Here is a 22,589-nt window from a genome sequence, read left to right as displayed (position 1 = left end):
ATGTTTGCTTGGACAATTATTTTCCTCTAAGCTTCTTGAAGCCGGCTTACAAATTTTTTAGTCTATATCGTCCTAACCTTTGTCTAATTGTATGTACAGATTTTTGTCTTATTCGAGACTTTAAGGTTTCCTTGCTTAGTGAAAATCTTTACACATTGAATTTATACAAAATTGCTCCACACATTAATAATTCTCATACTTAGAAAAGACAAGTTAGAGCAACATCGAATATTATTATCTGGACATTAGTAAATATTATACATACATTTATAAATATGAATGAATTATTGTATGTTATTAATGTCTTAAAGTTGTCTAAGAGGCGTATTTATTGCTTTAGGCGTTAGAATTACAAGAATTAAAAATACAATATTAAATTTGATAACAATTTCCTTATAAAGACGAGCAAAACAATTAAAAAAAAATCATTTTTGATAAATTATTCGAACATAAATTCATGATTAGATCGCAATCAGTCGAAAAGGCCAGACTAATGTCGAACTGATCAATGTTAAATAATTCGATTCTAATGTCTCGTTAAACGTTTAGCGGACCTTACCATAATTTTGCAATATATATATATACATTAATTATTACCAAATTTATCAAAAAATCTTTAATTTAAAATTTACTCATGATCTAGCTAAAACCGTAAAACAATAGAGGCTGTAAATACAATTTGAAAATTTTCTATCAAATACGTATTTTTATTATTGCTATATGAACTATAAGATATGAATTTTATTGTATGGTTTTGCCACGTTACTGTAAACAATGTGCATTTGAGACTAATAAAAATGTACATATACATATATTAACAAAACTGCAATATACCGTTCTATATTGATCTATGAAGAGTTATTGCACTATACCTGAGGGAAATCTAATATTACATACGATAGCACTATACGTATACAAAACTCAGTGAAAGTAATATACGTACATATTGTGTATTTAAATAAAACACATATGTATTAGCAATATTGAACTGCTGAGTGCTGACTATGAAAAGCACGGTTAATTTATAGCCAAAAGAAGAACCAATGGAAGACATCAAATGTTACACAATATAATAAAGGTATGTAATAAGTATAAATTTGCTTCTTGCTTATGCCTTTAATTCAAAGGCGACCACAAGCAGTGCACAAAAAAAACTGTGACGTTTTCTCTTCATTTTAGTTTGAGACAAAGTCCCCATAAAGAACCGTGCTATCTTTCCCGAGAAGTTTTTTGAAAACTTCTGAAAAGGGCCTGTGTTTTATTCAAACATTTATGTCAAGATAAAGGAAACTTTACGACATTTATAGTCCGGTGTAGGAATATAAAAACTAATCATATATAAAATCAGAATATTTTAGGGTAGGAAACATAGTGTTGGACTAGCGCTCGAGTAGTTATCAAAAGTAGAAAATACGCTTTAGTTTCCAATACGTAACTGTCACAAAACAAAACAGTAGAAAAAATATGTTAAATTTGAATGTATAACCACTGGTTTTAATTGAATTCTACTCGCCTAATTATAAATTTTAGGCACGTAGCGCTCAAAACTATAGGTAGGTAGTGAACTTAGAAGTGAAGATGTAGTAAAAAAACTTATAAAAATACAAAATTAAAATTATAAACTAAATAAAGTAATAACTGTGCGTCCCAAATATAAAAAGGTATAAACAAACAGTTATATAAATCACAAAATCTTATTAAAGGAAAAATTAATTAATCAAATTAATCAAAAATTAAAATATCTACTTGTTCCATTGTATAACAATAAATTGTTTTGTCAGAGTAATTGTAATGTAGGTAGCAACTTTAAAATGTAAAACATGGGATCCGTCCCTCGCTTCTATAAGATTTATTTCTATAAAACAAATATGAATGAAATTTTAAAATGAAGGATTTTTTCGAGATATCTAGAAGCATAACATATTAGTGCATTCAATCAGTAATGTAAGGTAAATAGGTAAGTAAATAACAATGACATGAAAATCGATTTGCTCGCGCATCAACCCACATGCGTTCCGTCTAATGCCAATAGCTGGGTCCACACCGGCCGATCCAGTGATCCCGCGATCCGCGATCCAGGATCGCGGAGCATGGATCGTGGATCATGTTAGGCCGATCCACTTTAAAAACTTGCGATCCAAAATATGCGCTCCAAGTGATCCTAAGGCGATCCGTGATTCAGCCAGTCTAACTCTTGTACGATATGGAGTCACACGTACAACGGCGGCGTCTTGCCGTTGCAGCAGTAACTTTTATTATACTGAAATGTTCGCGCAAAAAATCAAAAAAAAGAAATCGACGGTTTTGGGTGAAACAACTTTACAAAAATCGATTGGAATCTGGGACTCAGCTGTACGCAGAGTTAGTTTCAGATGAAGTGGAACACAATTTTGCAAGAATGAATGCTATTCAATTTGAGATATTCGACTTTCTGAGATGTCCATGGTGAGGTGGATCGCGCGATCCAACACAACCGTCCACACCGCGCGCATCACGCAACTGAGGCACCTTTGAAGCGGGTACAAAAACCGCCCGCTAACGGATCGCACGAGGTAGGGATCGCGCGCGGCAAAACGCGTGCATGGATCGCGCGCGGCACGTCCACACCGCCCGCATCTTTGGATCGCGCGCCTGCCGCGCGCGATCGGATCGCGGTGGATCGGCCGGTGTGGACCCAGCTAATACGAAATAAGGTACACAGCTTGCAATTGGTTTAAGGTTTATTATCACAAACTTGCGCGAACAACTGTATTGATTTAAATTTTAAAGTTGCTCAAGTAAAAAAAACGGTAAAAATCACCAGCTTAACCATTACCAGTCATGGATAAAGAGACCCAATTAAAAATAGCATTTTTCAATATTCGCTTCGAGCAAAATAAATAAAATCGCATAGCTTTCCTTTCAAATGGACCTTACTTAAGGCCGCGCAGAATTAACGATTACAAATTATATATAATGATACGAATACCATCAAAAAGCTTAATAGGCGAAGCTCTTAAAACTATATTGGCAGTACAATGATTTTCAATCTATATCTAATTCTCCTCAATTAAAAATGATTATAAATATACTTCAAACGTTACATTATTATTTAGATCTAATATTGTAAAAACAAAGAATTTACATATACAGCATAGTACACTATTGTCTGTCCCTGTGTTGGATCATTCAGAGATCAAATTAGATTTTTTTTAAATACTATATTTATCTGGCACACATAAGAAATCATATATTTTTGTACTTTAGTTCGAAATAGAATTGTATTAGCTCTAAAACATCAAACACATGAACATTTCGTATATATTGCTTGTCACTATTGTTGTGTAAAACACAGCCATAAAAACGGGCTTATTATAAAATAATAAAGGTCAAAACTCTAAAGTAATTTACACTAAAATTTCAGCCTTATGTACACGCGAATTAAAAAATATAGACATTAAAATTACAACAAAATAAATGCGTTGTTGTGGCAAGTATTAAAGTTAATTAAGTACTTCGATTGATCACAATTTTGTATAACCATTGGCAGGTGTACAAATATAAATAATAAAGAAAAACTTGTTACAGAACTTATGGCATTTACCCACCGCCGTAAGAATATACGAAACCTCCTCACGAACTCCATCTATAGATACCGAAATGCACATCTGAGCAGTGAAATTAGCTACCTACAATTAATTTATTTTCCACAAATGATTGCCTTCGGAATGTCAATAGATGGGATACAATAAAATCTTTTCTAAACTTATCATTTTCGTAATTAATATCGAAACAATAGAAATTTTTAATTATATATAAATTATACTGGAAGTATAGATAAAAATCTTAAAACATAATTTTATATAAATAAGATCACAAAATAATATTTCAGTCACAAAATAAGTAACAATAAACAATGTTTGTTTTTTGTTTAAATTTTTTAGAAATATCTTAATTTATACAATTTTTTACCTTTCACAAGATAATATATGGATATAAAATTATTTAAATTAATTATGGCAATGTGTTCGTTGTATTAAAAGACGGCAGCTTTTTAAGGCTTGGTGTAGTGATTTTTCATATTGAGAATGATATTAGGCCTCCGGTTTATATTACATGAATGTCCCGATACAGCTGATCTAATAGATTAAGTAAAATTATTATGATTAAAAATATAAACACCATAATGACATTGAATCACCTCTGTGGATGTCCATATTATATAATATCTCTACCCCCTAGGACAGTTTTTTAGAAAAATATACAAAATGCATTATTTTCATTAATTTAAATCACTGTGTTTAAATCACGTTTCAATACAAAACAACACTGCATTTACCATTCAGTTACTTAGACAAGAAACCCATATGGGCCACTGACACGAATCTGTGCACGCATGCTTTGGACACTATTCATGATTTTCTTTTGGTGACCGACCAGGGTCACTCCTAAAGAGGCCAATTGGTGCACTGTGAGGTCAACGACAGCATTCATATCGGTGATCCCAGCTGCTCTGAACTTCTCTATGTATCTGGACATTTTTATACACTCCAACCACTCTTCTACTGAAGAGAATTGAATCAAGTCTGGTGTATCTCCAGCCAAGGGGTCCGTTGAACGGTTTTGGGCTATTTTCCGCAAAGTGTCGGGGCATCGTATCAGCTTATCGAGCGTTTTTACGATGCTCGCAAATGTAGGCCGGTGAGTGCGTTCCTTTTGCCAGCAGTCTAACATGAGCTGGTACACAGCCTCTGGACAATCCATGGGCGCAGGGAGACGATAACCCTTCTCTATTGATTTAATCACATCTTGATTACTCCAATTCCAGTATGGTCTTTCACCAAAGCTCATCACTTCCCAGCAAACTATTCCCATGGACCATACGTCACTGGCAGAGGTGAATTTCCTGAAAGCAATAGCTTCAGGAGCTGTCCATCGCACTGGTATTTTGCCACCTCGAGTTGTGTATGCTCCATCAGCTGCGGATTCGATTTCCCGGGATAAACCAAAATCAGCTATTTTACACACTAATTGTGAATTTACGAGTACATTGCGAGCAGCTAGGTCGCGATGAATGTAATTCATTTCCGAAAGATATTGCATTCCAGTTGCTATTCCGCGGAGCATTCCAACCAGTTGAAGTACTCGGAATTTACCATCATTAGCTCGCAAAAATGTATCGAGAGATCCATTCTCCATAAATTCCGTAATAATCATGATTGGATTACACTTTGTTACGACACCCTGCAAAAATATAACATTAGGATGTTCAAATTGGCCCATTATAGATGCTTCGGCTAGAAAATCTCGACGAGCCCTTTCAGTTGATCCAGGTTTCAAAGTTTTTATGGCAACATCTATTTCTTGACCACATGCAGGTAATTTCAGTTTTCCTCTGCATACATCGCCAAATTCACCACCACCTATGATAGCTTCAATAGTGATACATGAAGCATCTATTTCACGAGCGAATTCCCTTACAGCTTGGTTTGGATCTTCATAAGTGTGTGGATCGATATATGTTCTGGAGCCAGTACCTGCAAAGAGTGGTGTGGTAGCATTACTGCTTGTCTTAGTTGGTCTATCAGGGCCAGTATAAACTTCTCCATTTCTATAATTTAGTGCATTACAGTCACTTGGCTGCTTTTTATCACATTCATCATCAGCCCTAGATCTCAAGAATAAAACTGTTGCAATGATCGCAACAACGGACAGGACAACAACAGCGACCATAACACCTGCCACCAAGGGTACTTGTGCTCCTTCATCTTCACCAACAAATGTTGGCTCCATTCCAGCCCCAGTTCTGGCATAGACAATGCCACTTAATTCTCCCCATCCTCTCTTCATTTTTGCTCGGACTCTAATACCGTATTCAGTATCTCTCTTCAACCCTGCAATGATCACATGTGGCTCTTTTGTTATCTTCACAGTAACATTTGCACTTCTCTCATGATTGTCTTTAGGGAAGCATTTCACTTCATAGCTCTCAATTGTATCATCTGGGTCAGTCATATCAGTTGGTGGAGGATTCCAAGCTAGCGATAACTTGTCATTTTCTACGCTTACAATTCTCAGTTTTGATACAACACTTACAACAGAAGCCTCTGTTACAGCGGTAATTTCAATTTTCTTCGGTGAATCCCCTGTCATTTCAGAAACTCCATTGACAGCAAGTACTTGGAATTTATATTCAGTCACTGGATCTAGTCCCATGACTGTGACTCTTGTGTGATTGAGTCCGCTAGAGGATGGTCGGTACTCAACATTAGGTCCACAATTGGTACAATGGACTTCATAAGTAACATCACTACGTCCCCCAGTCTTGTGAGGTGGTTGCCATGCTAGGGATATAGAGAATTGATCTGCAAATGTTACAGTTAAATTGTCTGGGGCTGAGGGTGGTTGAGTACATGGAACATTCTTAGGATCTTTCTTAGCTCTGAAGAAGCCAGGGACACATTTACATTCAACTGAAGCAAATGCTGTTGATTCTGAATAGTCAGGGCATGGCATACAAGCGTCATCTCCTGTGTGAGCTTTGAACTTTCCAGGAGCACACTCATTGCATACTTGGTTAGCTTGGTCTGGTTCATAGCCACCTTTACACTTGCATGATCCACTTGGTAAAGTCCATTTGCCATCTCCCTTGCATAAATATACTGGAGGAGATTCTCCAGGGGCTGTCTCAGCATATTCTACACAGGTGCCATTTGCTTGTTCAATAACAGTCACTTCTCTGCCTGTAGGAGTGGCTGGGAATCTGGCAAAATTTATAGTGACTTCTGGACATGTAATATAGTATACTTTTACAGCTAAAATTGAAATGCATGCACCTTGATCTCTAAATGCTATGTATACACCTCTCTTTGTGACAGCTATGCTTTTTACCTCTGTGTTTATATCAACTTCTGAATTGGTATTGAACCTTCCTTCACCAGCTGCTATTCTGCCAACTAACTTATAGCTTTCAGGTTCCCAGGGTGGTTGTTCACGGGTGGCCACGTCAAATTCGTAATATAACAAACTGAAGGTTTCCTTGCAGCTCAAAGCATTACCAGGGAATAAAGAACAATCGCGAATCGTGAATTTGATTTCGATGTAAATGCGATTCGCATTCCTCCTTTCTATAAACGGAGTCCATAACCAATTATTGACATTATGGTGGGCAACATCACAGACCACGTACGATCGCCAATTTATTTGTTTCTCGAAATTTGTGTAGGATTCCTCGAGCCATCCTGGCGTGCTGGCTTGCGGACCGTAAGGATATCGAGTCCATCCGAGCGTATTTTCAGTTGTAGTATCAAGAAGCATCACTTGATCGCCCTGTACGCTTATAGCGGCGGTCACAGCGGCCGCCACCACTACGTAAAACCACATCATCTCGACGGCATAACAATAAAAACACCAAGAACGACACTAATCACGACGAATAAAACCAAAATTACGAAAGTTCAACTACATAATAATAAATAAGTCACTGTTTTAAGAGTTCACAGTACTTTGAGTTAACACTTCACTTTGTCGGGGATAAAAGGCGAGACGGCCCCGTCATTTCGCCAAAGCAATGTATTGTATGCGATTACGTTTAAACAAGGTCCAGGCACTGTATTTAACACGAAAACTTTTGTCTTATGTCTATATTATGTATTTCCAGTTATTCACACGCGATAACGGCATTATTTTATGTGAGAATTCACAATTTTAATTTCTATTGATCCCGTATCACACAGACGAAAACTCACTTTCTTGACATGGACGCGCAGGAATTTCGAATGTTACCATTTGCAATAAAAATAAATACAAAATTAGATCGTCTCAATGTTACCATGTATAAAACAATTCAATTCGCCACCCTCGCATTTCTCCTTGTCTATGATACTGCATGTTGCATCTATATCTATCTTGTAGATTAAATTATGTTTTGTGCATCATGTAAATTAAAATAATAATTATTTGCCTCGGGTCTTATTATATATCGTAACTATATTCAATACAATTATTTTACGCCTTAATAACGATTAAATAGAATAACTACATATAATGGCATCTGGCAATCATTGTTAAATGGTAGCACAAAATATACAATTAAAATTTAATATGTTAAAATAATAAATAAAAACCTAAAACATACCATTATTTCATGTTGGGTAGTAATAAAAAGAAAAATATTTCACACTAGCAATGCCCTGCGGTTTCATCCGCATAGATAGCGATATCGTTACAGTGAAAAGTCTACTATAGGTCGGACTATAGGTTTAATTTTTAATCACATGATAATCACCTTTACCCCGTCCCGCACTACGGCCTTTTTTTTTTGTTTTAGTGGGGAAATCTTTCATAGATACCCACGGCCTCCGGGGGAGGGGCCGTGGGTTATGTCGGATTCCTACCGACCAAAACCCCACTGTGTTCCGTCAAGACGCATATTGGTAGAATTCCTCCATGACCCCCGCACTATCCATGACTCGCGGCTTGCTCGAACAGTATACCTACTATTTTCTGTAGATTGACACTTTTAAAAATTCGTTATATCTTTTGAATGGAATATCCAATTCTTTTCATTTAAAAAGTATTTTGCTGGTATTGAAACAGTCTATAATAAAACATCATTTAATGGGATAAGGATTAATATATGTGTATCGATAACATGGTTTGATTACTGTCGGCACTTCTATTTACTTTGAAAACGTAAAAAAGTTGTTGTAGTAACATAACTACTGAAGATGGACATATGGTATCGCGGACTTTCTTGTAGATATTGATCCATTCTATAATACCGTAGAACATTTTTTTGTTCTATCTTCAATAGATTCCGCAGCGCACGCGATGACAGATTTTTTATTGAGGATTTTTTTACACCTTGGGTTACATTATTGCATTTTTGGTAAGGATCTCTAATTTTTTTGAAAATGCAATATAGCCTATGTTGCTCAGTAAAGATGCAGCTTTCTAATGGTGAAAGAATTTTTGAAATCGGTCCAATAGTTTTTGCGTGAAAACCATACATACATACATACATACATACATACATACTTACAAACTTTTCCTCTTTATAATATTAGTATAGATAAAAAAAACAAACATAGTTTATTATTTTATTAAACATAGAAACAATTAAATATATGAATTTATTGGTTGAATATGATTCAAAATATTTTATTTATTTATTATAATAAAATATGTACATTTTAATACAAGATTTTGATAAAGATTATGAGCACATTATATAACTTACTAACTAACAAAAAATTAACATTAAAGGTACAGTAGGTACATCAAATATAGGAATAATTTGTCTACGTCTAGCACTAAGAAGTTTAACTACCTATATAGAAATCTCAAACAATCATTATTAGTTTGTTTGTATGCCGTTCTAGCATCCACATTTCAAACTGTACTTAAATAAATATTTTTTCTGACTGAAATCTCTCATTCAATTCAGTGAGGTTGTGGCAATGATGCTTTGGATTTAATTGTTCTAAAGAACTTCTATTATCTGTTACAAGAATTCCATGCCAGCCTGCCCCTTTGGCTCCTTCATAATCCTTTTTGAAATCATCCCCAATATGCAAACATTCATTTGGCAATACTGGTTCAGAGCTAAGTTTCAGAGCTGAATCAAAAATCCTTCTATCTGGTTTACTATAACCAACTTCATATGACGTTAAAACAAACTTGAAATAGGAATGCAGAGACATTTTGCTCAATATTTCATGAAGGCGTGGATCAAAATTAGAAATAACACCCATGGTCACACCATTCTCTATTAGGTATTTTAAAAGCTCCAATGATCCATTCGCATGGCACCAACATTTTGGAGTCTTGTAATCTTCAATTAGTATGGTTGCTATTCTATTTATGGCAGCTGTATCTTTTATTTGGTCACTAAATGTAGCATGTACTATCCTTCGCCACCAATTATCCCAGTGTATTGTTCCCCGCCCAAAATTAGGATAATCCTTTGACAAGACTCTATAGCTTTTAAAAAACTGATCCTTTATTACATCTTCTGTAACTTTATAACCCTGTTCACTGGCTACTTTCGAGTAGTAATCCCAAGGTGATGTGCAAAATTTTAATAATGTGTTGGTAGCATCAAAAGTTACTAATTTAATCTTGTTTGGAAACATGTTGTATAACATTATATTGACTTAAAAATAATTTTTGGATAAAAAAGTAGAAATGAACAAAACTAATTTCGGTTGGATCATCATAAATATTACAAGTCCATCATTTAACATCTACCTATATTGTATTTATTATGCCTTAATAATATTATATTTTATCTTCTATGTCGTCATATATTTATTTTTGTATCTGAAAAAAATATCTTCTATTAATTTAAATGAATTCATTTAAACTCATTAATCTATGTGAAATGTGAATAGTATCTATATCTTTTCTTATTTAAACTTGTATAGATGGTCATATGAGAATTGCTTACTACGAGTAAAACGCAATAAAATAAAATAATATCCTAATTCCTACGTTATCCTTTTCATGCTGATGCTTTACTTTTCAATTATTTTGTTTTTGAGGTAAAAATAAACATTACGTAAAACATGTGTCAGCTGTCAAAAAAAAATTTCATTCAGTATTGCTAGGAGAATTAATCGTTGATCGAATACACACAGAACCACAGCACAGAACCAACCACGAACCAACACAGAACAATAGTTTTAACCGACTTCAAAAATAAGGAGGAGGTTATCAATTCGGCCGATATGTTTTTTTATGTATGTACACCGATTACTCCGAGGTTTTTGAACCGATTTACGTGATTCTTTTTTTGTTCGATGCGGGATGGTGTCGAATTGGTCCTATAAAATTTTTTTTCCAATAGGCCCAGTAGTTTTTATTTAATGAGCATTTTTGTCTGTACTCGATGACTAAATTGAAATGTATCAAGTAACTTTGATTCACTTCCCGGTAACCGATTGAGCTGAAATTTTGTATACGTATGTGAATTGGATAGCGATGAAACATTATCATGACATGGAGCTGATTTGATGATGGAATCGGAAGGTGGCCATAGGACCTCAGTAATATATTGACTCAACTTTATAGTTGATTTTGGGCTCGTTTGATTCGTGTTGAAAAATACACTAAAAAGTATTAAATAAAAATAACTGCGTTAAAAACAACCGACTTCAAAAACGGAAAAGTAAGAATTAAAAAAGATTTGTTATTATTAATAACTGTGATTAATAACTATCTACATATTATTTATATATGCTGTTTATTAAATAGGTTTGAAGTCGGTGCCAAACACTAAGCACTTACTTAGTACTAGCTTTCCGCCCGCGGCTTCGCCCGCGTTTTCAGAGAAAAACCCGTTCCCGTAGGATTTCCGGGATAAATCCTATGTCCTTTCTCGGGTATCAAAATATATCTATACTAAATTTCGTGCAAATTGGTTCAGTAGTTCAGGCGTGATTGAGTAACAGACAGACAGACAGAGTTACTTTCGCATTTATAATATTAGTATGGATTTTAGCCCGTGCACTAACTATTGTATTTGCTTATTTTTTATTTATTTTTTTTTCATATCTCATAGAGTAAAGAATTAATATTATCTGTTTGAAGATTATTTATGACAGATATTGTCAAAACATGTTTCCTTGATGTGACATTTAGGTATGTTCTAGACTATGGTTCTAGAGTTCCAGTATTTTTCGTACGGAATTTCGTGGTCTAAAAAAGCAAACAATAAAAACAGAAAAATTACCAACAAAAGAATCCTCTTGTACCAATAGTGCGAGAACGTTGACTACATTTTCAAAATGGTGTATGTGAATAAGGGTAAGCATACGTTTGTATTTGCAATATCTTCGAACCAGAAATTATTGTATCGAAGGATAAAAGCCACGTCAGTTTATCTGTAGGCGTAATTTTTATTATTATTATTAAGCAATAGCTATGCGAAATGCGAATATTTGTTTTCCTATTGATTAGCTGTAGGTACTAGACTACAGGCCCATGTTGAAAAAATTTTGGGTCATTTGACCCACCACCTGACCTATCTAGAATGATATAAGAGCATAGCATTTAGCTGTTATCAACATATACATGATGACCTACTTTGAAGCAGAATGATGATTGAACTTAATATAATAATCTCATGCGAATTGAATGTAGCTCTTGTTTATTTTTGTTAGTCATAAGCGAATGAAACAGTGATTGTATTTATGAATAATTATCTCTTTAAATATAAAACTAGCCATTCACCCGGGCTTTGTCCTTGTACTGGTACAAATTGCTTGTAACTTGTATAAACTGTAAGGCCTTGTGGGCACATGCATAATATTTGCTGAAGATCATCACATGAACAAATGTATAGTTAACGATTCTATTAAGGACATACAGAAAACACTCATTATATAGATGAAATCCCTGTGTCCTTTTGTCATAGCATCATACATGAAAAGCTGGAACGATTTCATAAATCTTTATGAGTTGTTTAATGAAAGCAAACTAATTTTTTTGCCATAAAACTTGTGCGAATGTGTGAAGTTTATAAGTTTTAAGGTTTTCTTATTTTTTGCATAAAATATACATTACCTATATGTATATATACATCATGGCAATATATTTTAAATAATTGTATTCTAGCGACACGCCCACGGCTTTGCCCGCTTTGTCTAAAACCTACTAAATTATATTCTAAAACCTTCCTCTTGAATCACTCTGTCTGTTTAAAAAAAACCGCATCAAAATCTGTTGCGTAGTTTTAAAGATTTAAGCATATACATACATCTATTTGTGGGGCTGAGAAAGGTACTTTATTTTATACTATGTAGCGATGTACTGCAATGCAAATTTGTTGTATTTCTATTTGAATTGTTTTTTTATGACGTTTATGTATTTTTGTGATGAAATTTTCAGATGGTACAGTGGTGGACAAAGCTCCATTCACATCATTCAAGTGGTTTTGGGGTATAGTCTACTTCTTTTATTACCTGTAAGTATTTTATTATAGTTATTTCTTATTTATAACTGATTCGATTAAATCTCCTACAAGCCCTAGAAGCTTCATTCTATATTATTGTTGTCATAACAGCTTTATATTGAGACATCACTTTTTAATAAATAAATATTTCAGGACAATTTTCACACACAGCACAATCTGATCCCATACTAAGCTTTCACTTGTGTTTAGGAAAACAGGTGGCTGATAAACATACATATATAATTTTAAATAAATACTTATATAGATAATTAACACCCAGACATAGAGCAAACATCTATGTTCATCACACAAATATTTGCCCCAGGTGGGAATCGAACGCACACCCTCTCTGGATTGAAAGGCCACTACCAACCAAGTCAATCAGTCAGTCGGTTGGCTTGGTTTAATAGTTTTTGTTACATACTATTACCTATTATAGCGCTGAAACCCCAAACTTTGCCTCTGCCTCAAGAGGTGATAAATCTCTACCTTCTCTGGTCCTTAGTAGTCTCTTGCTAATTATTATTGGCTTGTAACATGGCAATTCTACTTGATCGCACCAGCAATATTCATTACACGTTACGGGTGGTTGGCATCCGCCCCGAATTGGCGTGAAAGGATGCGGGTTCGAGTCCCGCCTCGTAATTGAGTTTTTTCTATACTTTATAAATTTATAATACTTGTTACAGTTTGTAAATATAATTTTTGTTTTTCAGCTTCCAAACATTGATCAACCCAAACTTCAGTAAACATGGGGATAAATATGTGACTGATTATCGTCCACCAGGCAGTGGGTAAGTGGCCTATGCATTTTTCATACTGTTACAGCTAGGAAAGAATATTTTTTTTGGAATCTACTTCAGATACTTTATATAGATTCTTGAAGTAGGTTTCACAAAAGAAGGGTTAGTAATATGTCTTGCTTACAGAATAAAACATAACAGACAATATACTGCATCTGAAAACATGTACAGATAAAATGCAAATTTCACATTATCAACACATGTGTTTTTAAATGTTTTAATCGGTTAACTTTGTTTTGAAAGTATTATGTTGTAGGAACAAAGAGGTTTGTCAAAATCTATCAACCTAGCCTTTGAACATTTGATCTTTATTATAACACCAGATTCATAAATACGATAACTTTGAGAATATTAACTGAGTATGACTAACAATTATTATGTGACGTTATTATTATTCAAATAAAGCTAAGTCATTTTTAGTACAATGAGATGAACATTTGTCCATAGAGGATCAATATTTATGTCACAATAGATCATATTTAATATACCACTGGCTAACATAAAAGTGAAGTCCAATGTCCCCTAGTGGGGTAACGGGCAGATGCATTATACATCTGTTTCACTGATCGATTTTCTTTAGGGACAAGTAGGTGATCAGCCTTCTGTGTCCTACCAGACCGAGACCGAGATATTATTTTTTCTTCGTCTGCACCGGGAATCGAAGTAAGCACCCCTAGGTTCTGCGCTCTCACGTCAACCACTGAACCAAGTAGGTGGCCAAACTGGCTAACATGCATATTAAATAAGCTTATGTAATTTTTTCAGACCACCAAAACCACCATCAAGGAAATTCGGAGGATTCGGTCCCTCTTCATCAGGCCCGGCTCCTCCACCAATGGGAGGGTGTGGATGTGGCTAATTTACTTAAATATTCATTTAGAATGCAATTAATAACCTAAAATAATAATTTTCCTATAACTTTAAATTAATGCCTACTTATTAACTAAAAACCAAATTTTTACTCAATTTTTCTTTTATGAGGTTTATTTAGTAGAAGTTTGCTTTTTATTGCCTTTTAAAAATATATGTTTGAAGTATTTAGTTGTTAACATTTTAGTGGAATATTATACTCTAATAAAATACTATACATGTATTTGTGTGGTACATTCCTATATATTATTCTCAGACGTGTCATAAACTAAAAAAAGTGAATTGTCTATATGTTTGTTATTAAATAAATGGGATATAATTAAAAAAAATATTGTATGTGTCCTGGATAAGGAAGTATAATCTATTAATGTTAGGTAGAATATGTCACAATATATTATATAGATCTGTAAGTCTTAATTTTCCTTTGTTTTATTTATTATCTGTTCTATTATTTCCTCTAGAAATAATGTTTTTGTAGAACAAATTTTTTGCCCTGAAATAATCACTATACAGGGTGTCCCAAAACTCAACGTCAAGCCAAAACAGGGCGATAGGATTGATTGTAACCATCATGAGAAAAATCTGAAAAAAAATCTATTCCATGCAGTTTGAAAAATATGGGCATTTAAGAAAAACCTAAAAATTTGGTCAACCTGTAACTATTTTTCGGTTATTTTGGTTAATTTTTATTATTTTTGTTCATTTAAACTTTGGAACCGTAACCCTAAATAACATTTCTAGAACCACAGTCAAAAATAATGACACAATTGCCCCAAGTTTCCTTGAATTGAAGACTATTTGTTAAACTATGAATTTAAAATTTTCAAAATTTGTCGACTTTGACGGCCCCTCCTTTAAAAAAAATGTACTAGAGTATCTTGGCAAGTGCCATTAAAAGTTGGCGCATTTAATCAGGATTGTAAAAAAGTACAATACTTGTTAGTTTCATACTAAAAAAAATGAATGAAAAAATAAAAACCTCAAGTAACCCGATTTTTGCTAACCCATTTTATTCAGTTAAAATGTTTTTTATTCGCACAAACTCTTGGTAGGTTCTTAGTTTTACGGCAAAATGATAAGAGAGATGGATAGTGGACATGTTTGCCATGAGTGAGCGAGACAGATAGTGACGCCACTTTTACCAAAGTCAACAAAAGTAAGTAAAATTAAAAAAATAATTAAAAATCTTGACCTAGTTTACTTTAGGTTTATTGAAATAAAAGTCAGATAGGGAAATAACATTTTTTATTACAATAAATGTTCAAATTGTTTACCATCAGCCTCAATACACGCCCTACATCTTCTTAAAAAAGATTTACTTATTAGCCGGGCATATCCTCGAGAGTTGGTGTCCTCAGCAGCTTGAGAAATTCGTTCACGCAGCTCGGCTACTCGCTCAATGGGCTTTGAATAAACTTTTTCTTGGAGAACGCCCCAATAAAAAAATCCAGGGGATTTAAATCTGGGGAACGGGCTGGCCACGAGATAGTGCCTGAACGTCCAATCCACCTTCCCGGATATTCCTGGTCAAGGAAATCTCTTACTTGCACTAAACACGATCGGAACGAAACGGCGTCACTATCTGTCTCGCTCACTCATGGCAAACATGTCCACTATCCATCTCTCTCATCATTTTGCCGTAAAACTAAGAACCTACAAAGAGTTTGTGCGAATGAAAAACATTTTAACTAAATAAAATGGGTTAGCAAAAATCGGGTTACTTGAGGTTTTTATTTTTTCATTCATTTTTTTTAGTATGAAACTAACAAGTATTGTACTATTTTACAATCCTGATTAAATGCGCCAACTTTTAATGGCACTTGCCAAGATACTCTAGTACATTTTTTTTAAAGGAGGGGCCGTCAAAGTCGACAAATTTTGAAAATTTTAAATTCATAGTTTAACAAATAGTCTTCAATTCAAGGAAACTTGGGGCAATTGTGTCATTATTTTTGACTGTGGTTCTAGAAATGTTATTTAGGGTTACGGTTCCAAAGTTTAAATGAACAAAAATAATAAAAATTAACCAAAATAACCGAAAAATAGTTACAGGTTGACCAAATTTTTAGGTTTTTCTTAAATGCCCATATTTTTCAAACTGCATGGAATAGATTTTTTTTCAGATTTTTCTCATGATGGTTACAATCAATCCTATCGCCCTGTTTTGGCTTGACGTTGAGTTTTGGGACACCCTGTATAGGCCAGTGGAAATTAACATTAAATTCGCAAAGCACGATGTAGATCTGAATTTTTGGTATGTTGTTTGGATCAGTTAGGGTGATGTAAATCCCAATTTGCAACTTCGAAAAAGTTGTGCTCGCTGCGCACCACGTGATAAACTGCGAAAATTTTGGACTTTTTTCACTTTTTGCTCTAAAAGTCATAAACTATGCGTTTCCGACAAGTATCATTCAGTACATAAATTAAGGTTATTAAATTTGCAACAATTTAAGCCTAATTACAGCTCTTTAAACCTCATAACGACTAAACTGTGGCCATTCGAAGATGGTTCATTTTTCCCGAAATATTGAAATTTTTAGTTTTGCTCCCGTTTGAAGCAAAATATTGGCAAAAACCGCTCGTTCTATGGGAAGTTCGTATAATAAAGTTGTAGTGCATTTAATTTTCTTTCATTAGAGCATAGAACAAAGTCTGTGAGACAAATAGTTCACTCACAATATCTGAAAAACAAAAAGAAGGTAGAAATAGATTTTTAAAGAATTGAAACTGAGGGCATATAAAATCATAAAAAGGATAATACTTTTTCATTTGCAGGATAGGTAATTAACAAAATTACAAAGCTAATTAAATTTGCAACAATTTAAGCCTAATTACAGCTCTCTAAATCTTATAGCGACTAAACTGTGGCCATTCGAAGATGGTTCATTTTTCCCGAAATATTGAAATTTTTAGTTTTGCTCCCGTTTGAAGCAAAATATTGGCAAAAACCGCTCGTGCTATGGTAAGTTCGTATAATAAAGTTGTAGTGCATTTAATTTTCTTTCATTAGAGCATAGAACAAAGTCTGTGAGACAAATAGTTCACTCACAATATCTGAAAAACAAAAAGAAGGTAGAAATAGATTTTTAAAGAATTGAAACTGAGGGCATATAAAATCATAAAAAGGATAATACTTTTTCATTTGCAGGATAGGTAATTAACAAAATTACAAAGCTAATTAAATTTGCAACAATTTAAGCCTAACCGCAGCTCTCTCAACCTTATAACAACTAAGCTGTGGCCTTTCAAAGATAGTCAGTTTTTCCCGAAAATTTCAAATTTTTAGTTTTGCTCCCGTTTGAAGCAAAATATTGGCAAAAACCGCTCGTTCTATGAGAAAGTCGTATAATAAAGTTGTAGTGCATTTAATTTTCTTTCATTAGAGCACAGAACAAAGTCTGTGAGATAAATAGTTCAGTCACAATATCTGAAAAACAAAAAGAAGGTAGAAATTGATTTTTAAAGAATTGAAACTGAGGGCATATAAAATCATAAAAAGGATAATACTTTTTCATTTGCAGGATAGGTAATTAACAAAATTACAAAGCTAATTAAATTTGCAACAATTTAAGCCTAACCGCAGCTCTCTAAACCTTATAACAACTAAGCAGTGGCCTTTCAAAGATAGTCCGTTTTTCCCGAAATTTTCAAATTTTTAGTTTTGCTCCCGTTTGAACCAAAATATTGGCAAAACCGCTCGTTCTATGAGAAGGTCATAAAATAAAGTTGTAGAAAATTTAATTTTCTTTTAATAGAGCACAACAAATCAAAGGCGAATACAAACCTGACATCAGAACTGTCAAAACACACCTCCAGAATCACTTTGGCGAGTGCAGCTTCTTAGTTAAACATTTAATTTTTTCCTACTTTCCCAAATTTTGTAATTTTGTTTTTTAGTTTTTACCTATCCTGCAAATGAAAAAGTATTATCCTTTTTATGATTTTATATGCCCTCAGTTTCAATTCTTTAAAAATCTATTTCTACCTTCTTGTTGTTTTTCAGATATTGTGAGTGAACTATTTGTCTCACAGACTTTGTTCTATGCTCTAATGAAAGAAAATTAAATGCACTACAACTTTATTATACGACTTTCTCATAGAACGAGCGGTTTTTGCCAATATTTTGCTTCAAACGGGAGCAAAACTAAAAATTTCAATATTTCGGGAAAAATGAACCATCTTCGAATGGCCACAGTTTAGTCGTTATGAGGTTTAGAGAGCTGTAATTAGGCTTAAATTGTTGCAAATTTAATAACCTTAATTTATGTACTGAATGATACTTGTCGGAAACGCATAGTTTATGACTTTTAGAGCAAAAAGTGAAAAAAGTCCAAAATTTTCGCAGTTTATCACGTGGTGCGCAGCGAGCACAACTTTTTCGAAGTTGCAAATTGGGATTTACATCACCCTAACTGATCCAAACAACATACCAAAAATTCAGATCTACATCGTGCTTTGCGAATTTAGGGTTTTTTAGTGTCGATTTCTACTGGCCTAATATGGCAGAAAGAAATCGAAGATTAATCAGTCGAGTGTTCATATCACATTATTTGATGTTAATAATGGAAAATAAAAGACAAAATAAATGCAAATACTTTATTTATCACACAATTTATTATACTTAATAATTCTTCGATTATCATAATTTTTCGCGAAAAATGTCTAAGGCAGATGTGGCAATTTTAACCCGAAAAATAAGACAATATAGAGATTCTGTTAAAACAAAGCACAGTTTTTATTTTTACTGTGTTATCAACAATGTAATTCAATATATTATATGAGATTGCAACATCGTTTTTTTTTAATTCTTAAAGGTTTTTTCTATCATCCGTTTCTAAAAATAGATAAATATTATCTTTGCTTGACAACAATGAAAATACTAAGAGAAGAAAATCTATTTCAATTCTGGTGAATATCTACAATATTATGAAGATTATTTTTTATTTTTATATGGACGGCAAGCATTACAAATTAATTCCTTTAAATTCTAGGTAAGAGGTTTTATTGGCATGCAATTTGTCGTCTTAAGTACTCATTTATTTTTAATTAATTCGTTAACAAATAATTAAATAAATAAGGCGACTTAAGGTTAAAACGGTAAAACAACAAACATGTTCTACTTATAGGTAAATGGAATATTATAATCTCACACGAAAACTATCACATAGAATACATTAAACAGATTAAGGCACTCGTCTAGCAAACTAAGTATATTTTTTTATTAATTTATCTATTTTCCTAAATTAGAGAATCGAATTGGTAGGATTGCAACTGGTTCTGATGCATTGGGTTTGTTGATGTAGATGTTCCATGTCTTTTCTTTGAGATCAAATACACCTGAAAAAAAAAGAGATTATTAAATGTAGGTATATATATGTAGATAAGGATTATTAGGTTTTGGTGTATAGCCGTCCTTAAAATAATGACGATTTCTCAATACTGTTTAAGTTTTTAGCACATTCAACTGTAAGTTTTTTGCAAAAATACCGCTAAGTCGAATTTTGTGCAGTTTATTTTTTGTTTTTTTTTTAGTTACAGAGGTACCTATACTTTTCAATAATTATCAGGATACATAAGTGAAAATATGATCGATACCCTCAAAATTAACATAAATTGTACAGATGACAATAAATTGGTAAATATTTAAGTTTTCTTTGTTTTGTGAGTTCCAGGGCAATATGAACACTGATAGATATGATGAAATGGGGATTTGGTGCCATTTTCATCTGTATGGTGTTACAGTAAAATGTAATAAATATTATCAGCCTTTTTACAATATTGAACTCACCAGCGGCGATAGTTTTAATAATCGAGTCATCCTGTTCCTGGAATACTTGGAAGTCCTGTCTTGAAGTGTCTGACAATATGTCTTGCAGGTCCTCTCGTGTCTTTGGTGTAGGATGTTTGAAAATGGCGTCGAGGCGAGCGTTGCTGCTGTCAATAATGGGGCCTTCTACTTCTTTTAGTTGAAGGCGTAAATACCTGGTGATGGTTTGGAATGTTTAGTCAAAAATTATGCGTTGTGGAATTGGTTGTTAGAATAGTATATGACAATATGCTGATTGCATTCTAGGATAAATGAACTGTTTTTTTTAACTCGAATAGTATTCATCGATTGCTGGTGGATCAACAAGCAACAGGATCATTGGTGGCCGAGAGACTAAGCGTTGCGAAAAGACTTAGGTCAGAATCCCCTTCAAGATCAATTTGCTTCTATTATTAAAATATTTCTAATTTTGTTCTTGTTACGGAAATACAAACAGGGATGAATTCTTAATATAACTTGGATGTCAAATAGACAAAATCAGGATGTCGTTATTTAGCAGATATAGGTCGATTATATTGGTAAATTAGGTTTATGGAACGTTACTCACTTGTTGGTATGGATCAGTACATCGTTTTCGAACTTCTTGATATTCAGCAGGGACCTGTCAGATGTTAGATCTGGGGCCATCTCCACGTTATACAGGCTTCGTTCTCCGTTTTCGTCTGTCCATATCATGTTGACGGAGCAACCGTTGCCGGCTCCCAGGCCTTCGTCAGTGAGGATCTTTTTCGCGTCTTCGAAGTTCTTTGCAGTTAGCAGAGCTCGCGTTATGAATGTCCTTGCTGGAATTTGACTATTATTTTATAATAGCATACTATAGGGGTTATCGATTGTATAGAAGAAAGGAGGAAGAGCTTTCCTTTTCTTCAGAGAGGGAGGTATTCATAGGAAAATGAAACTTTTGATAGAATTGCTAAAATTTAATCTCTTCTTTCATTATTTTAAATTGCAGATTGTGAACAGAAAGAAGTCTAAATCATTCTATGTATATCACACATGGGACTTGATTAATCAAAATTTAAAAATATATTTTTTTTAAGGAAAGGGGGGCACTTACGAGTATTTCCAGGTTTCAAAATCATTGGGCTTAGAGTGTTGATGGAGAAAACAAGACCGTTTTCATTGAATCCCATCGTATAGCCTGGCATGTGGCCGGCGTAGCATAGGGATGCGAATTTCTCTTCCACGGCCTGTTCAATTATTGTTTTATATTAATAAATGTGGTAGTTAGATACTCATATAGAAGAACTTTAATTGGCGGCTATTGAGATTTTTCGTAGTTACTTTAAAAGAAAACCTTATGAACCTTAAATGACTTCTTAGTTCTTACCCAGCAGCAACATTTTTTCACTTCTATTTTAAAATCCATGGACGATAAAATTATTGAGATATGGTGTAACATTTGTTTTTTTTTTATAATTGGGAAGAAACCGGCGCCTATAAGATCACCAGTGTACCAAGAAAATATAGTACTTAGTTAAAGTGTATTAGCTCTTAATCTAATAATTAGTAGAAAAAAACTTACACCAAGATCTCTATCTTCTTGAGTGGGGATGATATGAGCTGACATTATGTAGAAATGATTCAGGGTCTCACTGAAAGCATCTTCGGTATGCGCTAAAACAGCCTGCAAAATTGAACATTATTAGCTAAAAATATTCTGGTTTATCATCCGAAAAGATGGTGGATACTGAGGAAAATTTTTAAATTTAGATATTGTGTGAAAATTGTGGTAAATTAATTTTGATTTAATACGATAAAATACGTGTGACAACATATTTTTAAAAATTTTTTCGCCAGCAGTAACATATTATATACATGTGTGATGTGGGTTTTATAAACGGCCCTTTAGCATGTAAAAGTTAATATAAGGTACAGTTGTATTGTATTTAATTTAATTGTATTGTATAGATACCTACTCTCATATTTACAATACAGAAGTTATGGAATTAATTTCAGTAGTTTACAAGCACTTAATGTATGAAAAGCAGATTGTAGGATAAAAAAGATATTTACTTCGTTGGCACTCTTGACTATTCCAATGGAGCTGCATCCACCAGTATCGTTTCTTGGGATGTGGTTGTCATTGATTGTTCCAACAATATCATCTAACTGCAGCAGGAATAGCTGAAAAAGAAATAACAGGTAAGAAATA

At 33.7% G+C, this 22,589-nt stretch overlaps 4 protein-coding genes across 5 annotated transcripts in view; 1 reads left to right on the top strand and 3 right to left on the bottom strand.

The window, feature by feature from the left end:
- Positions 1-1,244: 1,244 nt before the first annotated feature.
- Positions 1,245-7,740, bottom strand: Eph (Eph receptor tyrosine kinase). The gene is made up of 2 exons (XM_090105461.1): positions 2,686-7,740; positions 1,245-2,032 (listed from the first exon to the last, which is right to left on the bottom strand). The coding sequence occupies exon 1, from the start codon at positions 7,363-7,365 to the stop codon at positions 4,330-4,332; it is 3,036 nt and encodes a 1,011-aa protein (XP_089961587.1). The 5' UTR covers positions 7,366-7,740; the 3' UTR covers positions 1,245-2,032; positions 2,686-4,329.
- A 1,443-nt stretch (positions 7,741-9,183) lies between these two features.
- Positions 9,184-10,149, bottom strand: LOC149911340 (rhythmically expressed gene 2 protein-like). The gene has a single exon (XM_090115927.1). The coding sequence runs from the start codon at positions 10,125-10,127 to the stop codon at positions 9,384-9,386; it is 744 nt and encodes a 247-aa protein (XP_089972053.1). The 5' UTR covers positions 10,128-10,149; the 3' UTR covers positions 9,184-9,383.
- A 1,496-nt stretch (positions 10,150-11,645) lies between these two features.
- LOC149911339 (selenoprotein K-like) lies at positions 11,646-15,022 on the top strand. The gene is made up of 4 exons (XM_090115818.1): positions 11,646-11,787; positions 12,871-12,946; positions 13,651-13,728; positions 14,503-15,022. The coding sequence occupies exons 1-4, from the start codon at positions 11,769-11,771 to the stop codon at positions 14,594-14,596; spliced, it is 267 nt and encodes an 88-aa protein (XP_089971944.1). The 5' UTR covers positions 11,646-11,768; the 3' UTR covers positions 14,597-15,022.
- Positions 15,023-19,189: 4,167 nt separating this feature from the next.
- t (C45 family peptidase tan) overlaps positions 19,190-22,589 on the bottom strand; it is a 40,711-nt gene continuing 37,311 nt past the window's right edge. For both annotated transcript variants that reach the window (XM_090105625.1, XM_090105635.1), the window contains exons 4-9: positions 22,451-22,561; positions 21,960-22,061; positions 21,492-21,624; positions 20,982-21,216; positions 20,396-20,589; positions 19,190-19,944 (exon numbers count right to left, since the gene is read on the bottom strand). In XM_090105625.1, the coding sequence (XP_089961751.1) occupies positions 19,838-19,944; positions 20,396-20,589; positions 20,982-21,216; positions 21,492-21,624; positions 21,960-22,061; positions 22,451-22,561 (882 nt within the window). In that variant the 3' untranslated portion in view covers positions 19,190-19,837. The remainder of the gene's footprint in view (positions 19,945-20,395; positions 20,590-20,981; positions 21,217-21,491; positions 21,625-21,959; positions 22,062-22,450; positions 22,562-22,589) is intronic.

The sequence above is a fragment of the Colias eurytheme genome, chromosome 1 (assembly GCF_061535395.1).
Source record: "Colias eurytheme isolate Ceu_HAF_F1 chromosome 1, ilColEury1 Martin Lab GWU primary, whole genome shotgun sequence".
In the NCBI taxonomy this organism is placed as follows: domain Eukaryota; kingdom Metazoa; phylum Arthropoda; class Insecta; order Lepidoptera; family Pieridae; genus Colias; species Colias eurytheme.
The sequence above is the reverse complement of the archived record's forward strand: the minus strand, read 5'-3'. Positions and strand labels throughout refer to the sequence as shown.